At 35.2% G+C, this 24698-nt stretch overlaps 1 protein-coding gene across 50 annotated transcripts in view; it reads right to left on the bottom strand.

Moving 5' to 3' along the window:
• TUT4 (terminal uridylyl transferase 4) overlaps positions 1-24698 on the bottom strand; it is a 122899-nt gene that overhangs the window by 45105 nt on the left and 53096 nt on the right. For all 50 annotated transcript variants that reach the window (XR_014052223.1, XM_081485304.1, XM_081485303.1 and 47 more), the window contains 8 exons: positions 19288-19465; positions 17394-17482; positions 16211-16262; positions 13940-14009; positions 12434-12560; positions 4542-4661; positions 4157-4369; positions 713-887 (listed from right to left, as the gene is read on the bottom strand). Coding sequence is in view for 49 of the 50 variants with exons in the window: in XM_081485304.1 (XP_081341430.1) it covers positions 713-887; positions 4157-4369; positions 4542-4661; positions 12434-12560; positions 13940-14009; positions 16211-16262; positions 17394-17482; positions 19288-19465 (1024 nt within the window). In the remaining variant the exon portion in view is untranslated. The remainder of the gene's footprint in view (positions 1-712; positions 888-4156; positions 4370-4541; positions 4662-12433; positions 12561-13939; positions 14010-16210; positions 16263-17393; positions 17483-19287; positions 19466-24698) is intronic.

The raw sequence follows: 24698 nt of genomic DNA, 5'->3' as shown, positions 1-24698 counted from the left end.
AGAATGAAAAACTGAGTTTTAAAATTATACTTACCATAATTTTATGGCACAAATCTATTCAAAGCTATCATACAGTATTTATTTATATAGCTATTCTATTTTTCTGTATTTTGAAATTTTTTTCAATTAAAAATAAAGGCATGTAAATAAGCTAATAACCCTAGCCATTATAATATTTACAGACTGGAAACTTTCAAATAAGCATTAATCCTATAAAGCTATCATGGACTTGATAAAGAATTTATCTAAAATATTTAGTGACAACCTGGTGGCATATAGTGCTACAAAGTGACAGGATAAAATTTATAATACTACTTTAGAAACAGATGATGAGGGGGCTTCCCTGATTGTCTAGTGGTTAAGAATTCATCTGCCAAGGCAGGGGACATGCGTTCAATCCCTGGTCCGGGAAGATTCCACAAGCCGCGGAACAACTAAGTCCCTGCACCACAACTACTGAGCCTGTGTTGCAAGAGCCCATGAGTTGCAACTACTGAAGCCTGTATGCCTAGACCCCATGCTCCCCAACAAGAAAAGCCACAGCTTCACACCACAACAAAGAGCAGCCCCCACTCCCCACAACTAGACAAAGCCTGTGCATAGTAATGAAGACCTACCACAGCCAAAAACAAATAAATTAATTTTTTTAAAAGAAAATAGATAATGAGTAGCACACACACAAAAATTCTCCAAATGAAACATATCATCTCACCTTCAATGGCTATCCGCCTTTTAGGCCAGTTTTTGTTTTCCCTTGTTAAAATATCTTTTATTCGTACACATATGACATATTCCTCCAAAGCAAAATCCAGTGTGTAAAATTTTAGCAGCTCTAACCATAACTGTCCCAGGGACACCCGATTTGGTGTTTCCAATGTTAAAGGAGACTAGAAAAGAAAAAATACGTTTAAGCTTCACAAAACTATAGAATCACTTAATTTTCAACTTAAAAAGACCTTAGAGATGGATCACCTTTTCAAAAATTGAGGCATAAAGGGATTAGTTGCCAAAAAGCAATTTGTGGCACAGCTGGGAACACAGTGTCCCAGATTACTAACTCCTAGAATTTTGTGTTCTTTCCACTAAACCAGTGATTCTCAACCTTGGCTGCACATCAGAATCACACTGAGAGCACTAAAATTCACTAATTTTAGTTTGACCCCATTCCCATCTCCCATACCCTTTCCAAGATTGTGACTTAATGGACAGAGATTTTTAAAGCTTCCTTTCTAAGTGATTCACCTGTGCAGCCAAGGTTGCTAACCACTGTATAACAACTACTATAACTCTTCCATTACAGCAATTACTTATAAAATCTATGTAAAGGCGCAGGGTTTTCAAAAGCTAATTCCTTCATTCAACAAACATTTTAGAACCCACTAAGTCCATACCACTGTGCTGGGGATAAAAAAAATAATAATAATGGGAGCTCCCATGTAAACCATGTATCACTCACTCTTCTAAATGCTACACATAAATAACTATTAATTCAACAACTATGAAGTAGATACTATAGGGCAAGGATGTGACTCAGGACCACGTGGGTCCATGCTGCTAATCATTATTGCATACTGTCACTCAAACAAGGTGAGGTCATATTTCACAGACCATTAGGAGAGGAAGAAACCATTTAATGTTTACAGTAAAGGCTATAAGCTAATATGGGCCTCTAAATCAGAGGGGTCTTAACAGAAAAGGTAGTATCTGAATTCTAAAGGAATTAGCTAGATGAATGCTTGCTAAAAGTGACCAGTAAGGTATATAAAAGCATAAAACAGTCATTCACTCATTCCATTCTACAACTATTCATTGAGTACCTACTATGTGCCATGCACTGGGGTTATATCCATGAAAAAAAAACAAAGTGTTTTGCCTTAACGGAGTTTACATTCTAGGAGAAGAAGATAATAAACAACAAACTTAATAAGTAAATTATGCAGTAAATTAGAAGAAGAAAATTGCTGTATAAATAAAAAGTTGAGCATGTTTAGTAAAGGAGATGGGATACGGAAGCAGGAGATTGCAGCGTTAAAATATAGCAGTCAGGATACGATTTGTTGAGAAGGTTTGATATGAAAAAGAAGAAAAAGTATTCTAAGAACAGGAAACAGAGCAAACACACTAAAGTAGGATAAAGTAGGAGTGTAAATAGTTTTAAAAAGAAATGTAGTGTGGCAGAGAGAGAAGGAAACAGAGCTAATCAGTAAAAACTCATTGGCCTTTATTCTAAATTAAAAGAGGGGCAACTGGAGGGTGGGGAAGGAGAAGGGCTTGATCTGACTTAAGTTTTAGAAGAACAATTCTGATTGTTGTGTTGAGAACAGACTATAAAATGGGGAAGTAAGGGTAAATTCAAGGAAACTTATGAGGCTGTGGTAGTAATCCAGGCCAAAGATCATATGGCTAGCATCAGGGGAGGTGGCCAAACTGTGGATTTATTTTGAAGTAGAGATGACAGGATTTCCTGATAGACTTGGTATGGGGTATGAAAAAGAGAAGTAATCCATGGGATTGGATGAGATCATCAAGGGAGTGTAGACACAGAAAAAAGGGGGATCAGGACATTAAAGTGATTAGAGAGGAAAGGAGGAACCAACAAAGAGACTGAGGAGGAATAACCAATCATGGGTGTGGTATCCTGAAAGTCAAGTTAAAAAATTTTTTAGAGAAGGAAATGATCAACTGGCAAATACTGCTGACAAATAAAAAAAGACAAAAATTAAGAAATGACTATTGGATTAAGCCATGCAGAGAACACTGATGATACAAGTTTTGGTAGATTGATGGGGATCAAAGCCTGCTGCTGCTGCTGCTGCTGCTGCTGCTGCTGCTCCTAAGTCGTTTCAGTCATGTCCGACTCTGTGCGACCCCATAGACGGCAGCCCACCAGGCTCCACCATCCCTGGGATTCTCCAGGCAAGAACACTGGAGTGGGTTGCCATTTCCTTCTCCAGTGCATGAAAGGGAAAAGTGAAAGTGAAGTCGCTCAGTCGTGTCCGACTCTTAGCGACCCCATGGACTGTAGCCTACCAGGCTCCTCTGTCCATGGGATTTTCCAGGCAAGAGTACTGGAGTAGGGTGCCATTGCCTTCTCCGGATCAAAGCCTGAGTAGAGTGAATTACGAGGAGACAGAGAAACTAGGAAATGTATACATAAACAATTCATTCAAGAAGGTTTTCTTCAAAAGGGAACAAGGAAATAGCTGGGAAGGGAAGTGGTAGCAAGATTTTTCTTTCAAGTGGGAGAAATAAAAAGCATGTATGATTCAGCAGAGAATGAAAAATCGGTAACCTAGGACAGATTTGCTAGGGCAATGTTCTGAAATAGACAAGAAGAGATGAGACTAAATACACAAGTTAAGAAAATGACTTCAGACAACAACAGGGGAAGTTCCTTTATGAAAGTAGGTAACAAGGCAGAATATGTGAGTGCAGAGAGTGGGAGCTGGTGGTAGGAATGGGAAGTTCTCTTTTCATTGCTTCAGTTTTTTTAGAGAAGTAATAATAAGCAAAATCATTAGCTGGGAGTACTGATCGTTTGAGGAAAGGATAGAAGGTAGTCTAGGAAAGTGGAAGACTTGAATATGAGTTTAGGGAACTACACATAATTCAGTATAGCTAGAGCAATGATATCTGTAATGTAATTTTTGTAATAACATGTCTGTCTACTTCAGAAGACTACATACTTTTAGAGGACATAATCCATGAATATTCATCTTGGATTATCTAGCACTCAAGATAATGCCAGGCACATAGTTAGTCCTTAATAAATGATTGCTGAATGATTAAATAAGCAAGCCACCCTCTAAAGAAGCATAAGGTCTTCATTTATCCAATCTGGCAACATAATCACCATATACTAAAGCTTTGGTCACAGCCCATCTCTGAAGGAAAATTTTTCTATCTAAATGAAAAGAATACAAAGAATTACCCTGATATGATTCAAACAATACAAGTCTTTCAAAATGAGGTATGAGTTCATTAAAGAATCTTGGTACTGAAAAACTAAACCAGATCAACCCCTCACTTTACAGATGATGAAAATGAGGCCAAGAGGCTTACTTAAGGTCAGTCAGTCAATTAAAATAGTTTTAATCAAAGGCATCACAAATTCTACAGATAGAAAAGCCAAAAGTAAAAACAAAAAAAAGCTTACTTTGCCATATTTTTCCTTCCTGGCATTACTTTGGTTGGTTGTTTGTGTCTTCTTGGTATCATCTTTTGGTTGGTCTGCCTTAGCTTTGTTTTCCTCAGCAATTGAGTTTCTCTCAGTTGCACTACTTGAATTATATTCCCACTTCACAAACTTCTCTTCTACTATGCCCTTCAGCTGAAAGTCATCCATTCTTTTTGGGTCAAAGCCTTCAATCTATATAAAAATGCATTCCAGATTGGTAGTGAAAAAAATTATTAAAAGAAAAAAACAAGATGGACAAACAGACAAACCAGAAATCCAGCTTTAAATGTATGAACGGAGTACTCTGCAAGACCAAACTACATACATACATACATGCACATACATGTTACAAACTCATGCTTACCCAACTTCCAAGTAAGCACGGAAGAAGAGGGGGTTTTCTTTGTTGTAGAAAAAACATCACCATTAAAGCAAAACAGTAAGAAGGGATTCCGCCATCAGTTTGGGAGTCAATATAGCACAACTGCAAAATGAAGAGGGGAAAAAAGAACCACCATTTAACTTTCTTTCTGTTCCCCTCAAAATAAAAGAAGCTTTTATTTCCTTCCATAATGACTATTAAAAGTTCAAATAATGAAAAATATAAGGAATGACTTGAAATCACACCACCCTGATTTATAAATTGGTATCAACTCATTTCCTTATTGCATATGAAGACATATATATTTTTTAGTTAAATGGAATCATATCATCCATAGTGCTTTTACTGTGGATATCTTTTTAAAATATTATTTTCATATTTCCCATTTCTATCTCAAGGTTAACAATCTTCTATGTACTCGTCCATGCCTTTTTCTATACTCAACCATACAGAAATATATATATATTCCAATTTTCTATATAAATACAGGGAGGATTTCATCATTTTTGTCACTGTTTTACTAAAATTGTGTATTACAGATCTCTCTCTGTATATTATAATTCTTCCTTAACAATGCATCAAGAAAGTTCCTGTTAGTAAATAGTGTGCTCAGTTGATAAGTCACGTTCAGCTCTTTGCAAGAGAGACCCTATGGAATATAGCCTGCCTCTGTTCATGAGATTTTCCAGGCAAGAATACTGGAGTGGGTTGCCATTTTCTCCTCCAGGGGATATTCCCAACCCAGGGGTTGAACTGTGTCTCCTACGTTGGCAGGCAGATTCTCCACCACTGAGCCACCTGGGAAGCCTCTTAGTCAATTAGCATATGTCTAATGTATCTTTTTTTTTTTTTTTTTATAAATTTATTTATTTTAGTTGGGGGCTAATTACTTTACAATATTGTAATAGTTTTTGCCATACATTGACATGAATCAGCCATGGGTTTACATGTGTTCCCCTTCCTGGACCCCCCACCCACCTCCCTCCCCATCTCATCCCTCTGGGTCATCCCATTGCCCCGGCCCTGAGCCCTTGTCTCATGCATCGAACATGGAATGGTGTTCTGTTTCACATATGATAATATACATGTTTCAATGCTATTCTCCCAGAACGTCCCACCCTCACCTTCTCCCTCAGAGTCCATAAAATTGTTCTATGCATCTGTGTCTCTTATTCTGTCTCGCATATAGGGTTATCGTTACCATCTTTCAAATTCCATGTATATGCATTAGTATACTGTATTGTTGTTTTTCTTTCTGGCTTACTTCACTCTGTATAATGGGCTCCAGTTTCATCTATCTCAGTAGAACCGATTCAAATGTATTTTTTTTAATGGCTGAGTAATATTCCATTGTGTATATGTACCACAGCTTCCTTATCCATTCGTCTGCTGATGGACATCTAGGTTGCTTCCATGTCCTGGCTATTGTAAACAGTGCTGCGATGAACATTGGGGTACACGCGTCTCTTTCAATTCTGGTTTCCTCGGTGTATATGCCCAGCAGTGGGATTGCTGGGTCATATGGCAGTTCTATTCCCAGTTTTTTAAGGAATCTCCACACTGTTCTCCATAGTGGCTGTACTAGTTTGCATTCCCACCAACAGTGTAAGAGGGTTTCCTTTTCTCCACACCCTCTCCAGCATTTATTGCTTGTAGACTTTTGGATAGCAGCCATTCTGACTGGTGTGAAATGATACCTCATTGTGGTTTTGATTTGCATTTCTCTAATAATGAGTGATGTTGAGCATCTTTTCATGTGTTTGTTAGCCATCTGTATGTCTTCTTTGGAGAAATGTCTGTTTAGTTCTTTAGATACATTTAGATACATTTAGAACTAATGTATCTTTTAAAATGATTAAATTATAGACTATGGTCTGGATGGTTATTCAATAGTTCCCTCACCCAGGAACTTTTACATTTTGTTCCCAGTTTTTGCCACTTTAAAACAATACTGTAGTATTTATCCTTCTACATTTTCCTGAGTGCTGGTGCTCATTTCTATGCGCTATATTACCAGGAAAGTGTTTGCTGGATTTTAAAATGTGATATATTTAAATTCTAATAGATATTATAATACTGTTCCACAATCAGTGTAAAAATTTCTCTTCTCATCTGTAACAAGAATGTATATACATGGTTTCCAACACTAGGTGTTACCACTTTTTTTTTAATTAAAATATAGTTGAATTACAAAGTTGTGTTAGTTTCAGATGTATAGGTGTTATCACTTTTAAAAAAATTTGTCAACAGGATGGGTGAGATGTAATACCTAATAGTTACTTCAGTTTGCATTTCCTTGATGCTACGAGGGTACGCAAATTTTCACGTATTTACTAACGATTTGAATTTGCTCTTTTCTGAACTATTAAATCTTTTGCCAGTTTTTCTGTTTTCAACAATAAATATCAATTTGTATATGTTCTTTTTACGTTATAGATAATAACTCTTTATATATGATATATACATTTGAAAAATGTTATTTTTCCTAATCTGCTTTGGCATTATTTATGGTACTTTTATCCTATAAAATATACTAATGTTTATATAATTAAAGATGCTTATAGCTTCTAGATTTCCTACACAGTGAAAAGACTTCTCCAATCCATAGGTTATATATATATACTCTTAAATTTTCTTCTAAAATTCTGAATTTTCATTTAAGTGGAATTTATTTTTGCATTTAGTGTGCTAAGGGTCCAACATTATTTTCTTCAAGAAAGATACAGTTACGACAGCACCATTTATTAAATAAACCATTGTTTTCTCACTGAAATGAAATATTTTATTTTTTCATAGATCAAAATTTCATTTCCACTAGGATTTACTTCTAGGCTTTCTATTCTGTTCCACAGACCTGTCTATCCCTATGCCAATGGTATACTTGACTGAAGCAGTTTTATAAGGTAAAGTACATCTTCCTTCGCTAGTTTTCTTTTTCTGAATTATTTTGGCTACTCTCAAACATTTATTCTTCCATACTAAGTATTTTTTATAATTTTTTACAAAATTCTTGGTGATTCTAATTTAAACTACTGTACACTTGAAAATTAATTTAAGAAGATTTTACACTTCAGGGATACCATTCATTTCTCAATCCAAAAACTTAGTATCTTTGCATTTTCCAAAAACTCAGGAGTTGTCATCACTCAGTGTTTCCCTCAACTCTTACATCCTTTACCTCTGCAAGTCCTACTAATAAAATTTATCCCAAATCTGTCTCAGTTCAGTTCAGTTCAGTCGATCAGTCATGTCTGATTCTTTGCGACCCCAAGGACTGCAGCACACCAGGCTTCCCAGTCCATCACCAACTCCCGGAGCTTACTCAAACTCATGTCCATTGAGTCGGTGATGCCATCCTACCATCTCATCCTTTGTCGTCCCCTCCTCTTCCCGCCTTCAATCTTTCCCAGCATCAGGGTCTTTTCCAATGAGTCAGCTCTTCACATCAGCTGGCCCAAGTATTGGAGTTTCAGCTTCAGCATCAGTCCTTCCAATGAATATTCAGGACTGATTTCCTTTAGGATGGACTGGTTGGATCTTCTTACAGTCCAAGGGACTCTCAAGAGTCTTCTCCAACACCACAGTTCAAAAGTACCCATTCTTCGGCACTCAGCTTTCTTTACAGTCCAACTCTCACATCCATACACAACTAATGGAAAAACCAAAGCTTTGCCTAGACGGACCTTTGTTGGCAAAGAAATGTCTTTGCTTTTGAATATGCTGTCTAGGTTAATCATAACTTTTCTTCCAAGGAGCAGGCATCTTTTAATTTCATGGCTGCAGTCACCATCTGCAGTGATTCTGGAGCCCCAAAAAACAAAGTTTGTCACTGTTTCCATTATTTCTCCATCTATTTGCCATGAAGTGATGGGACCAAATGCCATGATCTTATATCCACTAACCTAACACAGGTCATTTTCCTCTCTAGCTAATCTACCACAAAATTCTGTTCACTGGGTTCCCCATTTCTACTCATTACCCCAGAAAGACCTTCTCCAAACATAAATCACATCAAGTCACACATTGCTTACAAAACTCATCCTATGCCCTCCCACTGCAATTAAAATACAAATTCCTTACCACTACAAGTGTCTGCCTAACTTCATCCTCTACAACGTTCACTCTTACTCGCTTCATTCCAGCCACTCTTGCCTTGTTCTGCTTCTCAAGAGTTCATTCTCACCTTCAAGGCCTTGTATGAGCTATCCCTTGGATGCTACTCCCTCAGATGTTCAAGTGGCTAGTTACTCTGGTCTGAGTTTATATATCACATCCTCAAAGAGACTTCCCTGCCATCCAATGAAATGTCACACTCTTATCACATCATCTCATTTTAATGGCACTAAATTCTACCATATGTTGTGTTATTTATGTATTTGTTTACTGTCTGATTCTTCCACAAGTATGTAAGCTTCATAACAGAAGGACTCAGTTCATCCTGTTAGATGTTTCCAGCACCTAAGAACAGTATGTAGCACACAGGAAGTATTTAACAAATGCTTTCTCAATAAATAAATTTGCTCAGAGTTTGTTTTCACCAATCAATAATTCTCTTCCTGTACCTTTCTAATTACATTTATATTGTATTTAGTCATCACAAATTCTAGTAGTTTTTAACCCGGGTTTTCTAGGTACACAATCATATCATTAGCAAAAAGAATACTTTGGTTTTCCAGTATTTACATTCATTACTTTGTCTTCTTTCCTTGCTGCATTTTTTTTAAATCTCCAAAACAATGTATATCATTGGTGAACATCTCTGTAATATTCCTTATTTTAACACATACAGCTTGAGCAATTCACCTTTTTGATGGTGTTTGCTTCTGTTTTGTTTGGGGGTTTTAGAAAATAGTCATTAAGTTCCATTTCTAGTTTACTTAAGAATTTTTTTTAAGGAAGAATATGCCTTATCAGCATCTGTGTGCTAAGTTGCTTCAGTTGTGTCTGCCTCATTGCAACCCTATGGATTATAGCCCACCAGTCTACTCTGCCCGTGGGATTTTCCAGGCAAGAATAATGGAGCAGGATGCCATGTCCTCCTCCAGGGGATCTTCCAGACCCAGGGATCAAACCCATATGATGTTAGTTCCACTTGAAACTGTTAATATAATACATTATGTTAACAGATTTCCTGAGATTAAACTATTGTTATATTCCTGAAATAAACCCTACATGGTCACAGTATATTAGCTTTTGTTACAATGGAATCTTCCATATATTCCACTTGCTTATATTTTATTTAGACTGGTTCACCTCTCCCAGTCACTTCCAAGGGTTAAAAACCTTTCTGAAGAACTAGTTCATGTATTCAGCAAATATTTATTAAATGCCTACTCTGAACTGGCACAGGAAAATGAGAAGCATTGGGACCAGCCATGAATAAATGAAACAGACTAAAATGCCTATCCTCACAGTGCTTATAATTTCATAGAAGAAAACAAATTATAAACAATACATGAATATATGTACGGCAGGTAGTAAGAAATGATATGAACAAAATAAAAAAAGGAAAAGGCAGAGAGAGTGATGGAGACAATGCTATTTTATACAGGGTGGTCCAGGAAACTCTGGTAAGATGAAATCTGAGGAGAAACTTGAAAAAAAGTAAGAGAGTGAACCATTCTGGATATGTGGAAAAAGTGAAAGTCACTCAGTTGTGTCCCACTCTTTGCAACCCCATGAACTATAGCCTGCCAGGCTCCTCTGTCCATGGAATTCTCCAGGCCAGAATACTGGAGTGCATAGCCATTCCCTTCTCCAGGGGATTTTCCCAACCCAGGGATATGTGGGGGTAAGAACATTTTAGATGAAAGGAATAACAAACACAAAGGTCTTACATATGAAGACACCCCAACTTTAGGCTTCTGATAGTTTCTTATTTTTCAAGCTGTTCTACTCAGCTGGTTCTGCCCCAAATATGGGGAGATTCCTCTAATCAAAAGTTGAGGCAAAATATTTACAAAGAATCCTCTCTTTGTTTTTGTTCTCAAGTTATCACCGCACCACTATCCCTTTAATTCATCTTCTTTGTGTAAGACAGAGAATTTACTCATCACTAGTCTAACAAGTAATGACTACTGTACTGACAAATAGTGCCGGGAGCCAGCCCACGAGATCCCACCCATGACAGAGTCATGGGAAAGAGGAATGATTGAGCACGGCTTCTCAGGCCTCAGGGATTCTCGGAAGGCTGCCTCAGCGCTCACCTTAAAGATATCTTTCTGATGTTTACTATAATAAACCTCTTCCTATTTTCTGTGACTTAGGCAAAAGGCCTTTCCCGATTTCCTTCTAAAATAGATCATTCTGAAACCTCAAATCAACGAGGCCCCTGAACGGTAGCACCCTAAATAAAATTATCTGGGATATAGAGTATGCTGATCTAAATTCCTTTTGCTAACATATTAATTTGTTTAATAAATAAGCCTGTGCCTCTAGAGCTAATATGCATAACTGCTCCTTAATAATAAAACAACATTGAGACCCTCCACACAGAAAGCCCCTATGGGCACAAAACCCTTCACAGGAAAAAAGGCTTGTTAGGAAATATAAGAAATATTGCTTTATGAAACTGTTACTTAATCTATATTTACTCACTATGTTTTTACTCTTAACGTATTTAGCCTATACAATAAAAGCATAATAGTTGAAGATTTATATAAATAGAAGTTTAGCTGTAATACAAACAATAAGACAATTGTAGATTTAACTGACGATTCTTACTTAGAGCTGACCTTCAGCTTGCTCTTCTATGACTTTATGGGACCACATTCTTTTCTGTTAAGCTCAAGGCGAAGAGTAAATTACCGAAAACAGGTTTTACCTTGAAACTTTCTATTGACGAATTCTTTCCTGCTGTGCCTGATACAAAAGTGTTCTGACTGATCAACCCTTATCAATGGAGAGTCACAAGATGTTAGCAGGCCCCCAGGCCAGAAGATGATGTAAACAAAATGAGGCTTTTGGTAACTAAAAACATGCAAACGATTTCGATGAAGGTCAAAACTGCTGGCCTATTAAGCTGAATTGATAGGCCCATTAAGCTGAATTCATATGCCCATTAAGCTAAATTGGTATGCCCACTAAGCTGAATTGGTATGACTCTATGCTTTACATTTGTTTCTATATACCAAAAAAAAAATATAAAAGCTGTCTTAAAAATAATAAAGTTGGGAGACACTTGGAAACACCGAGACTCGCTGTGTCTTCTCATTCGTATCGCCGACGCCGTCCATCCTGAGGGAACCCCTGGACCTGCTGGAGCTGGACTCCGGCAAAATAGTATACAAAAAAGCTAAAATTTCTCTCTGTTGTCATTTGGACTGATACTGGTAATTACCACTCCTTGCTACCTCCAAGGGTAGAAAGGGGGAGCAGAGGGAGAACCACAGCCTTTAATAATATAAGTTAATTCTAATTAGGAAACTCAGATACCTAAATCTTAGCAGTTTCCCATTCAAAAACTGCAGCAGGTTATCAACAGTTTAAGAGGAAAGAGAATAATATTCTAAGACAGAGACTGGAAAAAAAACATGCAAACATAAGAATCGTAACTTGCATAACCATATCTTACAATCTTACAACTTTAACTTACAGTAAGAATGAAAACTTGAGTCTAGATATAAGAGAATATTTATTTCTACATGGCATAAAAGAGAATGAACTATAATAATCAAAAATCTAAAATCTATAAATAACTCTACATGCCTGTGAAACTTTATTTTCATTCCATTATCAGAACCTGCCATACCACTTTCTGTCCAGCAGAGATAACTAGCTTGTCCCCATAATACTATGATTTATGTTATACATTAGTGTAAGAAAAAGCCTGAGTTATCTAAATATTAGGTACTTTTCCCTTCTGTTCCACATACCTTAGCCCAATAGCGAAAGGCTAACACCAAGGGAGTAAAGACAGGTTCCATTTTGCCAAGAGCAGCAAGCAAATCAGTAGTGAGGCATGCCATATCATTTCCTGCACTCACTCTACAAAGTAAACCACTGTGAATGAAAAAGAAACAAATTTCACTGTATTAATACCTTAAAAACCAGAATATTTCAAATCCTGTGGCTATACTTTCCAGGCATCCATAGTTAACACCTAAGAAGTCATAATAAAAAACAAATATTTTAATAAGCTTACAGCTAACTGAAAACTATGTATCATTTCCATTACTAGAGTTCCATATAAATTAAAGATGTTTTATCTGTTCATTTATACTTCAGAAAAAAATAATCTTAAGTAATTAGTACTTAAGATCATGAAAAATTATCTCAAAAGCTGCATTATGATCCATCAAAATTTGACTTATATGAGGGAAAAGACACTGATCACATCAATGTTAAACAATGCAACACATCTTCCTAGTCCATTCTTTTTGCTTTGCACATAATAAAAACAAAATATGAAATACTGAACTAGCTATACTTCTTAAATCTAATTTTTACTATCCAACTTTTAAGATTTTATTGTTAGGCTATTTCTGGAAACAGCCTATCTATTAATCTGCAAGTAATGCTTATATTTAAGTGAAAATAAGAGATACCTTAAACAAAATTGTAGCAGAAACATTTTGGTGGCAGGGAGAATGTGACTGAGGTTGCCACAAAGACAATTTAACACAATGTGGTAGAAAAATCACTAGAAATTGTTAATACCTCTATTCCAATTCTAACTTTCTCCTGAATAATTTTGAATTTGGACAAATCACTTAATCACTCTAGATCTCAATTTTCAAATTTAGAAAATAAGGAAGTTGAACTAGATCTTCATAGGTCCTTCTAGCTTTGAATAAGAAAGCATAGTAATCTTAAAATACAAGAAATAATGATAAACAATCAATAAAAGAACACTTTATTATTTCTATACTGTTTCCATCTCTCCCACATTGGTCTCAAAAAGGATTATTTTAGTTTCCTTTATCAAAGGTATGTTGCTGTCTCAGTCCTATGAATATCTGAACAGAAACTCATCTCCAATGACACCTCAATTTCAGTGAACTAAAAACTAAATTCTAATAGACAGTGAGCTCCTTGAGAAGAAAGACTATTTCTTACTTTGAAATAAAAGTAAGAAAGCAAAAGTTTGAAAGCAAAGTAGTACCTAACATACAGTAAGTGCTCAATATTGTTGGGTGAATAAACAAATGAAAAGTTTTGCATTAGAACATTTTATTTCTAACTCTCTGGTAACTCCACTGCTTGTTCAAGAGCTTGTAGTAGGCTTGTTGTTTTTAATAAATAGAAACTAGCTTAATCAAGTTAATCCAAGGAGAAATCTAAAACAAAAATGTTCTCTCTTAGAAATACTCACTGCATACTTGGTTGCTGTTATTTCAAAAAAAAGACAACAACTTTATTTTCTCTTCACTGTTACCAACCTTTTCCGATCTCTGCACACCACAACAGGAACTTTAGCGTGAAAATCAGATTCCACATCTACATATAATACTAATAAGGAAAAAAAATAAAACAGGTAAGCTAATGTCAGCAACTCTCAAATGTTTACTCTATGGTAAACATGTAATAGTCTCCTTCTAAAAATCACTTTCAGTGCTTCTGTGGATAATCCATAAGATGATGGATGCTCTTGTATTAAGCATCAATCCAACAAATCTCTTATCTCTCTTGATGTCATCTGCTGTATTATCACAAACTACAGACAGGCAGAGTCCCAAATACTATCGGAACATTGTAATTACCTGAAGAAGAAAGGTTTTAACATCCCTAAAAGTTTTAATATTTCTAAGTACGTATACAATCTAGTCAAAGTTGTTAAACCTTCATATAGTAATCAGAGGAGGACATCACTTACTTCTGAAGGCTACTTCCACAGGAGTCACGAAATGAGAACCTACAATGCTTTGACAATATAGTTCTTTTAAATTATCCATGGCAGTAAAAGGCTAACTCTATTGGCCTCATTTGCTGTTAATATATGGAGAGTCTGCCCAATCAAAGCTCCTAAGGAAGAACTAACAGGTGAAGCACACTTCCACTCTGAAGTCTTTCTCTACATCTCCAAGGTAGGCGCCACGCCATAAAATATCTAATCTAAACAAAAATAGATGGATTAACATTATCTCATTTGAAGTTTAAAGAAAATCTCTTAGTAGTACTTGTTGGAATTAATTTATTCAAAACAAATGTGCTGAAGAGCCATATATCAGGAATTGTATTATGCATGGTGGATAAGACAATGAATAAATACAAAGAGCTCAATCAGGAATCTGGAAAATAAATAAATAAACAAATAAATTCTGTAGATAACAGGATAGAGGTCCTGAAAGAACACAGAGGGCATATAAAGGAGGGAATAATCAATCAATCAGACTAAATCTTGAAAACCTATGCTATGTGACTAAAGATGTACTATCCATGTATTTCAGTAGAAACATGTATTTTAAATATTTTTGCTAGGTTGACAGTGAGTTGCAGTAAGTCTAAAAAGGTAAAAGCTCTTATCAATAATATGCTTTAGAGCTTTTGCACAATGAGAGTTAGCTGTTTATTACAAAAGAAAATGATATTAAAATCCCTTCACAGGTTAAACTGAACAAAAATAATTCCTTAAAAATTTCCCTGAAAAATGGCCAAAAAGCTGATAAATAATGGAGAGCTGACAGGGCAGACAGAGAGAGGAAAAGAAGTTTAGAACTGACACTAGAGCCAGTAAGAAGGTATGGCTAAAGTCAATAAGCTATCTCTGCTAAGCCAAAATGCAAATATTTTTTACAGGTAATTTTGATTCATAAAATTTAGGATGGTAATGGTAATAATAATAACAACAACAGCAGCAGAAATTTAATAAGAAGTTATTATATACCGGGTACTTTTCTAAGCTATGACTTAACCCATTTCATCCTCATAAACAACCTTTTTATCAAAAAGATACTAAATTATTGCCATTTTACAGATGAGAAAACTGAAGCATTAACACTTCAGTAATTTGTCAAAGGACACACAACCAGTAAGCAGTACAACTAAAATTTCAGTCTGGAAGGTCTGGCTTCATATTCTAAGCTCTTAAGCATTGACTTTATAACAAGAAAAGCAGCAAATAAAACCAGAAGATAGTATTCCAGATTGTACTACATGATCTGGGATCTACTTTGAAAAAGTTGTAATTTAAAAAATTTTTATTTAGAAAGTATTTTTACCTATATGAATGTCCTTTTTACATAAAAATCAATCTAGACAGAAGGGCCACATATGAAAAACTTATTAGGTATAATTTGGTTGATGTACTATAAATGGTTAATATTGTTTAAGTGGGGAAAAAAACACATTTACTCAATGCATACACATATTTTTCCCCAAGTCTCTCCCTAAATCTTCCTTCATCAACAATCACTGTAGGTTTTCTGTCTCCTACACAAGAACTGTCCATAATATTCAAAGGTAAAATTTTAAAATTACCCAAAAAGCAATAGTTTTAATATATCGATTTTAAATATGATGCTTTTTATCTAACCGACATGTAAATGTTCTAGTAACCTATTAAATACATGTATGTATATGGATATATCTGTATTTAATCAATGACTCAAACATGCTACCAGTTTTAGTTTAACTTTAATAGCCATACATAAATAGCACAATGCACATATCTTTAGAGAACTTTCTTTAGGAAAGCAACTTGTAAAACTCACCACTTTTTTTTAAAATTCCAAGCACTTGTATCAGAAGATCTGGATGATTCATCTAAAAAAAAGTTTCAAATTAAACCAATATACTAATTTTAAACTTCAAGTTGCAGAACTTTATAGATCATTCATTAAGCTCAAGTAAAATAATGCTTTGCATTTTAAAATAATGAAAACAGAATAGTGTTTTACTTTTATATTAAGAGATCTTATTCATGGAAGTAGAATCTAATAAATCATGTACTGCTATTACTCTAGCAACACTCCTAGAATTAAGTTCTTAAGAGTGACAAAAGTCTGCAATTTTATATCAAAACAAATGAAAAAGAAATTACCACATGATTTCTAAAGAGAAGTTGTTGAGATAAGAAATTTAAAGGATACTCACAACTGGCAGCATGGCCAAAAGGCTTAGATTAAAATACTACTTTAAATAACAACCATGTCAAATATTTACCTTAAATGTGTTCTTTGCTGCTATTTTAAAAAAAAGTTAACAGCTGATTCAGATTAGAAATCAAACATTAAAAAACTTGCACCCAAATCAAACCTCCAAAAGCATAAACTTATTATTCAAAAAATTCAAAACACACAAAATGTCAACTAATTATTTTAAATGTTTGGTGTATCAGTAAATAAGCAATGTTAGCAATGCTAAACAACACTGGTATTTTGCTAATGTCTCTAGCCACTAGAATTAAAAGTACTTCTTATTAAAAGTACCCATAATGTACCAGGCACTATACAAAAATATATGGTATATATAACCTTATTTAATATAAAAGTTATTATTCCTATCTTGGAAATTAAGAACTGAAGCTCAAGAAGGTCAAGCAACTTGCTCATTGCAGCCAAGATTTGAACACAGAGGTATGATTTCAAAATTCTTTCCTCTTTCTATACTGCTTACCATAAGCAGTAACTGTTTAACACAGTCAAACACAAACATTTTTCCTTTTTTTTTTTTAATGCCATCCTCTTCTTCCTTTTTATTTTCTGTCTCATCTTTCTTTAATACTATCTATGCCTAACACCTAAAAAGTATTTTCCAAAAGCACTGTTAAATCATCATGGTAACATTCTACAAGCCAGAGTTTTATATTACCCCGTATCTTCTCTAAAACGATAATAAAAAACACTAACTACTAACTAAGAACTTCACAGGAAAGGTTCTTTACTAATTACTTACCTTGGGAGGAAATTTTATATCTATATTAACATCACTACTTTTCAGAGCAAACTTAGTCAGAGATGAGCCATACAACCTAAGTGAACACTCTGGAAATGAAGGAAAAATATCAAAGTATGAAACAGCATGCAAATATGAGAACTTTTAAAAATAAACAGGGGTAGGAAAATTGCATATATTTCAATTCTGTGTCTTCCAATTCTAATATAAGAATTATAAAACAATAATATCCTTTTCCAACTGATCTACAAAAGAATTACAATGTTTCTCATTTATAGGGTTCAGGAAGAGAGAAATAACTCATACAAATTCAGTGTTTAGACAAAATTTTAGTAATAATTCATTTAGGAATGACCAGAAGTATGTTTCACATTTAATATGTAACAGTAAAGAATGTACTAACCTAGCTATGGCTACTGTCACAAACTACATTTTTAGATATTTCTATTTACACATGCAATAGCACTTTAAATGGGGAAGGAATCACAGACATTCAGCCAATGCTCTTAAAAACACAAAATGAAGCCAAGTCAATTGATATCGCAGACCTAACACCAAAAAATTATGGTTTTCAAGAGTTCATAGAACAAAATAAAGGAAACGATAACATGCCACCTACATCTTTTGCAAACTAACAAACATGTTATTTCAAAAATCATAATAAGGCAAATATTATGGACAGAGTTGGAAAACTCTGAGGACAAGTTGAAAAATAACATGATTAGGACTGACGGGCATATTTAGTATGTTAGAAAGTGTAAATTTATACTCAGTTATACATATAAAACTCTACTTTTCATGTTCACAAAATGTCTAAAAGTCATCCAAGTCATTAAAATCCTAAATATTTCATTCTTTTTTATAATAATAGTGAATTATTCCTATATGTAATTTAAATTAATACCAATGTGTTTTATATATAAAACTACATTATTAGTTTTATTATTAGTGAGCTGACTCATTTGAAAAGACCCTGATGCTGGGAAAGATGAGGGCAGGAGGAGAAGGGGACGATAGAGGATGAGATGGTTAGATGGCATCACCGACTCAATGGACATGGGTTTGGGTGGACTCCGGGAGTTGGTGATGGACAGGGAGGCCTGGCGTGCTGCAGTTCACGGGGTTGCAAAGAGTCGGACACAACTGAGTAACTGAACTGAACTGAACTGATTAGAAGTAATAGAGAAATAAACATTTTTCAATTTTAATTTATATTCTTTCTTATAAATATCACAATGGCTTCATAAAAAACTATAATTTAACTGTCCAAAATCCCTTTGGTGGTAAGAAATAAATCATATTTAATATACATTTACATTCATTTAAATTCAGTATTAATGGAAAAAAAATAAAGGCTAAGCAAATAATCTATACATAAATGTCTATAATAAACCTGACCCAATTCCCCCTTGAACCCAAAACTTAAGCTTTCTGTAAAGAAAGATCAAGAGTCAAAAAAAAAAATAAAAGTGCAAATTTTGCCTCTAACATCCTTAATTTTCCCCACAATCAAGCAAAAGAAATTTTATTTAGTGAGTAGTTTGAATACATACAACTGAAATAAATATCATTAAAATGTCCATTCAGAAGTCAATAACAATGAAAATTTAATATAAAACACAATATTCAAGCACTAAGCAGTTATTTTAAAAGTATATCTGACACTTTAAAAATCTTTTTTTCTTATTACAAAAATTATACCATACTACAATTTTTCATTTTCTTTTTCTGAACTATCTCCCGCCAAAAAGTTCATTTATAAAATAATGAAATTCATCTACTTTTAAGTAGAAAAAAAGAAGAGAAAAAAATTGAAGGAAAAACATTAAATTTAAGAGAAAGCAAGAGGAAGAGTTGTATCATTTTAAAAATTAAGTATAAAATGAAGTTGTACCTGGTAAAAATGTTGTTATAACCTTTGACATTTCCTCCACAATTTCCTGACGGACTTTGAGGTCATCATCTGTTATTCCTTGTTCTTTTGCTAATTCAATAACTGCAACACTTAAAGCAGCCAAGTGGGCAAGGGAAGGAGGCGGCAGAGAACGAAGCTCACTTTCTTCCTGCTTTTCCTGTTAGTGTAACATTTAATAACAACAATACAAAATGAGACTTCTATTTTAATGTCCTCATATTTAGGAGAGAAGGGCATACTCAACATATATTCATCTTCTATTGCTAGATTTAAGACAACTAGGAAATGAAACTGAACAAAATAGACAGAGATCTCTGCCTTTGTGAAACTGAAAGAATGAGAGATGCTATGGGGGGAGCTGTTATTAAACATTTAAAAAATAAAACTTGTTTTACTTTACTGTCTGCATAAATTGTGAAATGCTACAAGCCAAGATTCCGTAAGTACAACCTTTAGCTGATCATTCTGTTGTAGCCAAAAGAGACTGTCTTAGGTATAGCAGACGGTCTTGACTGTGTCTGACTAGCATGTACAGTATCAGATTAAATCACTGCAGGAAAACATCCTAAACACTATCATCATATATTTTATATACTACTTCCCATTAAAAAATGATTTCCCCTGTTATTTTATACAAAACTAGGCAAAATGTTTTAAAAAAATCTTTATTCTAAGTTTGAAAGCCAATTTAAAACAAGGAGCTAAAGAGGGACTATATTATATATGCACAGTAACTTTTTAAAATTAATTCATACTGATTTTAAAAATTACAGGGTAACTGCAAAAAGCTACATAAATTACAGGAAAAGAAGAAAATCATTCACTAGCTCCCATCCTATTCTGTTCAATTTTTTTTTAACATAACTGAAGATCGTATGTGTGTGTGTGTGTGCGCATGCACATGCTCAATCATGTCCGACTCTTTGCAACCCCATGAACTGTAGCCCACCAGGCTCCTCTGTCCAAGGAATTTTTCAGGCAAGAATACTGGAGCAGGTTGCCATTTCCTACTCCAGGGGATCTTCCCAAGCCAGGGACTGAACCTGCATCTCTTGTATCTCTTACATTTTTTATTTAATATTATAATAAAGGCATTTTCTATTATCACATTTCAGTCAAGAAACAATCTCTTACTTTTTTGAGATAAAGAACTCCCAAAAGAATAATCAAAAGTAGTTTGTTCTTTCCCCCTCACACTCAATATGGCTAAACAAAGACTTTGGTCTATTCCTAATTTTATTGTTATCATAACCAGTTTTAACCTATGTAAAGTTTACCTATGGTATAGAAGAGTTAAATATAGAAAGTAAGACAACTTTGTTTTTATAAGTTTCTGTGATCATTTTTACAATCTTAACTATAAACTAAATACAAGTTAGATGAACAGATATATCAGTTTTCAGGACTTATTTTTTCAGGATTTATCCAAGGTATTAACAGCAACATACTTAGTGAAAAAATGATACAAAATTAACATGCAACAAAACTATCTTTATATACACAGAAGTATTTCTAGATTTAAAATGGATAAAAGACAAATCAATGAACACACTACTCTATGCTATTAATAAGCTTATTCTACCTCCTTTAGGATACTGTTATATCAAATATTGTCATTTATATCCTCATATGTATCATATCATACATATGATATATATCATATCAACATGATATATATCCTGTCATAAATATGATCAATTAAGTCCCTGCCCTTCTGTAACATGTATTCTAATTAGAGAAAATAGACAACATATAAATAAATAAATATTATAGTGTCAGGTAGTGTTATTAAGAAGAAACAGGGTAACAGGCTACAGACCGATGAGAAGAGGGTACTACTATAGAACAGAGTAGACAAAGAAAATCACTCTAAACAGGTAGAGAGAATTGAAAGAAGTGAAGAAGAGACATTTAAATTTCTGGGGGGAGAGCATTCAAGACATAGGAAATAGGCTTGGAAAACTTGCCCAGGAGGCAAAAATCTCCTCATTATTCTCCCATTTCTAATCTATGACTCTTTATCCAATTCCCTGTATTTTCCAAGACATAGAAAATAGTAAATGCAAGGACTCAGAGGGTAAAAAAAAAACCTAATGTCTGAAGCTGAGTAACAAAGAGGTGAAATGCAATGAAGTTGAAAAGTTAAGTAGAAGCCAAATACTGTACAATCTTGTAAAATCTGATAAGGGTTTAGAATTTTAGGTTGGGAAGCCACTGATGGGCTATGAGCAGGAAATAACATGATATATTTTAAAAGAACAATTCTGGCTGCTAAGTGAAGAAGATTGTGGGGTGAAAGAAATGGAATAAGTTGAAAATAGTTCAGGTGACAGATCGTGGTAGCTCAGATTACAGCACAAAAAGTAGAGATGTGTGACAAATGACTAAATGTGAAATACACAATATTTTGAAGGCATATTCAATAGAATTTGCTAATTGTTTAAATGTGGGGTATGAAAGAAAGAGATGAACCAAAGATGACTCAAATGTGCTTATGCTAAGAACAGGGCAAATGGTGGTGCCTTCTACTAAGATGAGGTAAATAATGGAAAGAACTAGTTTAGGCTTGGAAAATTTGCCCAGGAGGCAAAAATCTCCTAATCATTCTCCCATTTCTAATCTATGACTCTTCATGCAATTCCCTGTATTTATACCAGTTATTGGCTTTCTGGGTAGCTCAACTGGTAAAGAATCTGCCTGCAATGCAGGAGATTCCGGTGCAATTCCTGGGTCGGGAAGTTCCACTAGAGAAGGAACAGGATACCCAATCCAGTATTCTTGGGCTTCCTTGGTGGCTCAGACAATAAAGAATCAGGCTGTAATGTGGGAGATCTCAGTTCGATACCTGAGTTGGGAAGATCTCCTGGAGCTTCGAAGGCATGGCAACCCACTCCAATATTCTTGCCTGGAGAATCCCCTTGGACACAGAAGCCTGGCAGGCTACAGTCCATGGGGTTGCAAACAGTCAGACACGACTGACCAACTAAACATAGCACATACCAGTTATTCTTCTATTTAAAAACTTTCAATAAATCCTCAACTAAATACTAGCAAACTGAATTCACAGAATATTAAAAGGATTATACACCATGACCAAATGTGATTTATTCCTAGAACACAAGAATGGTTCAACATAAAATAATCAAGATGTAATATATCATCTTAACAGCATGAAAGGGGAGAAAGGACAAAGAACCTCAACTGATGTAGAAAAACCATTTGACAAAATACAACACCCCTCTGTGGTAAAAGCACTCAAAAAACTAGGAACAAAATGAAACTACTGCTATATAAGACCATGTATGAAAAACCTACAGCTAACATCATATCTGATAAGATATGTGAAAAACTGAACTTTTTCCTCTGAGATTCAGTTCAGTTCAGTTGCTCAGTCATGTCCAACTCTTTGCGACCCCATGAATTGCAGCACGCCAGGCCTCCCTGTCCATCACCAACTCCCGGAGTCTACCCAAATCCATGTCCATCGAGTCAGTGATGCCATCCAACCATCTCATCCTCTGTCGTCCCCTTCTCCTCCTGCCCCCAATCCTACCCAGCATTAGGGTCTTTTCCAATGAGTCAACTCTTTGCATGAGGTGGCCAAAGTATTGAAGTTTCAGCTTCAACATCAGTCCTTCCAATGAACACCCAGGATTGATCTCCTTTAGGATGGATTGATTGGATCTCCTTGCAGTCCAAGGGACTCTCAAGAGTCTTCTCCAACACCACAGTTCAAAAGCATCAATTCTTCGGCGCTCAGCTTTCTTCACCGTCCAACTCTCACATCCATACATGACCACTGGAAAAACCATAGCCTTGACTAGATGGACTTTTGTTGGCAAAGTAATGTTTCTGCTTTTAAATATGCTATCTAGGTTGGCCATAACCTTCCTTCCAAGGAGTAAGCGTCTTTTAATTTCATGGCTGCAATCACCAGCAGCAGTGATTTTGGAGCCCAAAAAAATAAAGTCTGACACTGTTTCCACTGTTTCCCCATCTATTTCCCATGAAGTGATGGGACCAGATGCCATGATCTTAGTTTCTGAACGTTGAGCTTAAAGCCAACTTTTTCACTCTCCTCTTTCACTTTCATCAAGAGGCTCTTTAGTTCTTCTTCATTTTCTGCCATAAGGGTGGTGTCATCTGCATATCTGAGGTTATTGATATTTCTCCTGGCAATCTTGATTCCAGCTTGTGTTTCTTCCAGCCCAGCATTTCTCATGACGTACTCTGCATATAAGTTAAATAAGCAGGGTGACAATATACAGCCTTGACGTACTCCTTTTTCTATTTGGAACCAGTCTGTTGTTCCATGTCCAGTTCTAACTGTTGCTTCCTGACCTGCATACAGGTTTCTCAAGAGACAGGTCAGATGGTCTGGTATTCCCAACTCTTTCAGAATTTTCCACAGTTTATTGTGATCCACACAGTCAAAGGCTTTGGCATAGTCAATAAAGCAGAAATAGATGTTTTTCTGGAACTCTATTGCTTTTTCGATGATCCAGCGGATATTGGCAATTTGATCTCTGGTTCCTCTGCCTTTTCTAAAACCAGCTTGAACATCTGGAAGTTCACGGTTCACGTATTGCTGAAGCCTGGCTAGGAACCAGTAAAGAATGACCATTTCACTACTTCTATTCAACACTTCTAGCCAAAGGAATTAGGCAAGACAAAGAAATAAAAGGCATTCACATTAAAAAAGAATAAAAAAATTATCCCTATTCACAGATAAACATAATCTAGTATGTAGAAAACCCTTAACAGTCTAAAAACAGATATCAGAACTACTGAACAAATTCAGCAGGATACAAATCAACACTCAAAACTCAGGCGCATTTCTGGGCTTCCCTGGTGGCTCAGCAGTAAAGAATCTGCCTGCCAATGCAGGAGACATGGGTTCAGTCCCTAATCAGGGAAGATCCCACATGCCATGGAACAACTAAGCCCATGCACCACAATTACTGAGTCTGTGCTCTAGAGCCTGGGAGCCATAATTACTGAGCCCATATGCTGCAACTACTGAAGCCTGCACACCTAGAGTCGTGTACCACAACAAAAGAAGCCACCACAATGAGAAGCCTGTTCACCACAACTAGAGTATCTCCCACTCACCACAACTAGAGAAAATTCTGCACAGCAACAAAGACTGAGCTCAGTCAAAACTAAAAATAAATAAAATTATTTTAAAAATCAGGTGCATTTCTATATACTAACAATAAACAACTTGAAACAGAGATTAAGAAAATAATTCCATCCAAAACAGCATCAAAGAGAATAAAAGACTTAAGAATGAATTTAACCAAGAAGATGAAAGAGGTAGGCACTGAAAAAGACAAAATGCTGCTTAAAGAAATTAAAGAATACATGAATAAATAAAAAGATATTCCATG

The sequence above is a fragment of the Giraffa tippelskirchi genome, chromosome 5 (genome assembly GCF_054371585.1).
Source record: "Giraffa tippelskirchi isolate mGirTip1 chromosome 5, T2T-mGirTip1v1.2.pri, whole genome shotgun sequence".
Lineage (NCBI taxonomy): Eukaryota > Metazoa > Chordata > Mammalia > Artiodactyla > Giraffidae > Giraffa > Giraffa tippelskirchi.
This window is presented reverse-complemented; position numbering and strand designations above follow the sequence as displayed.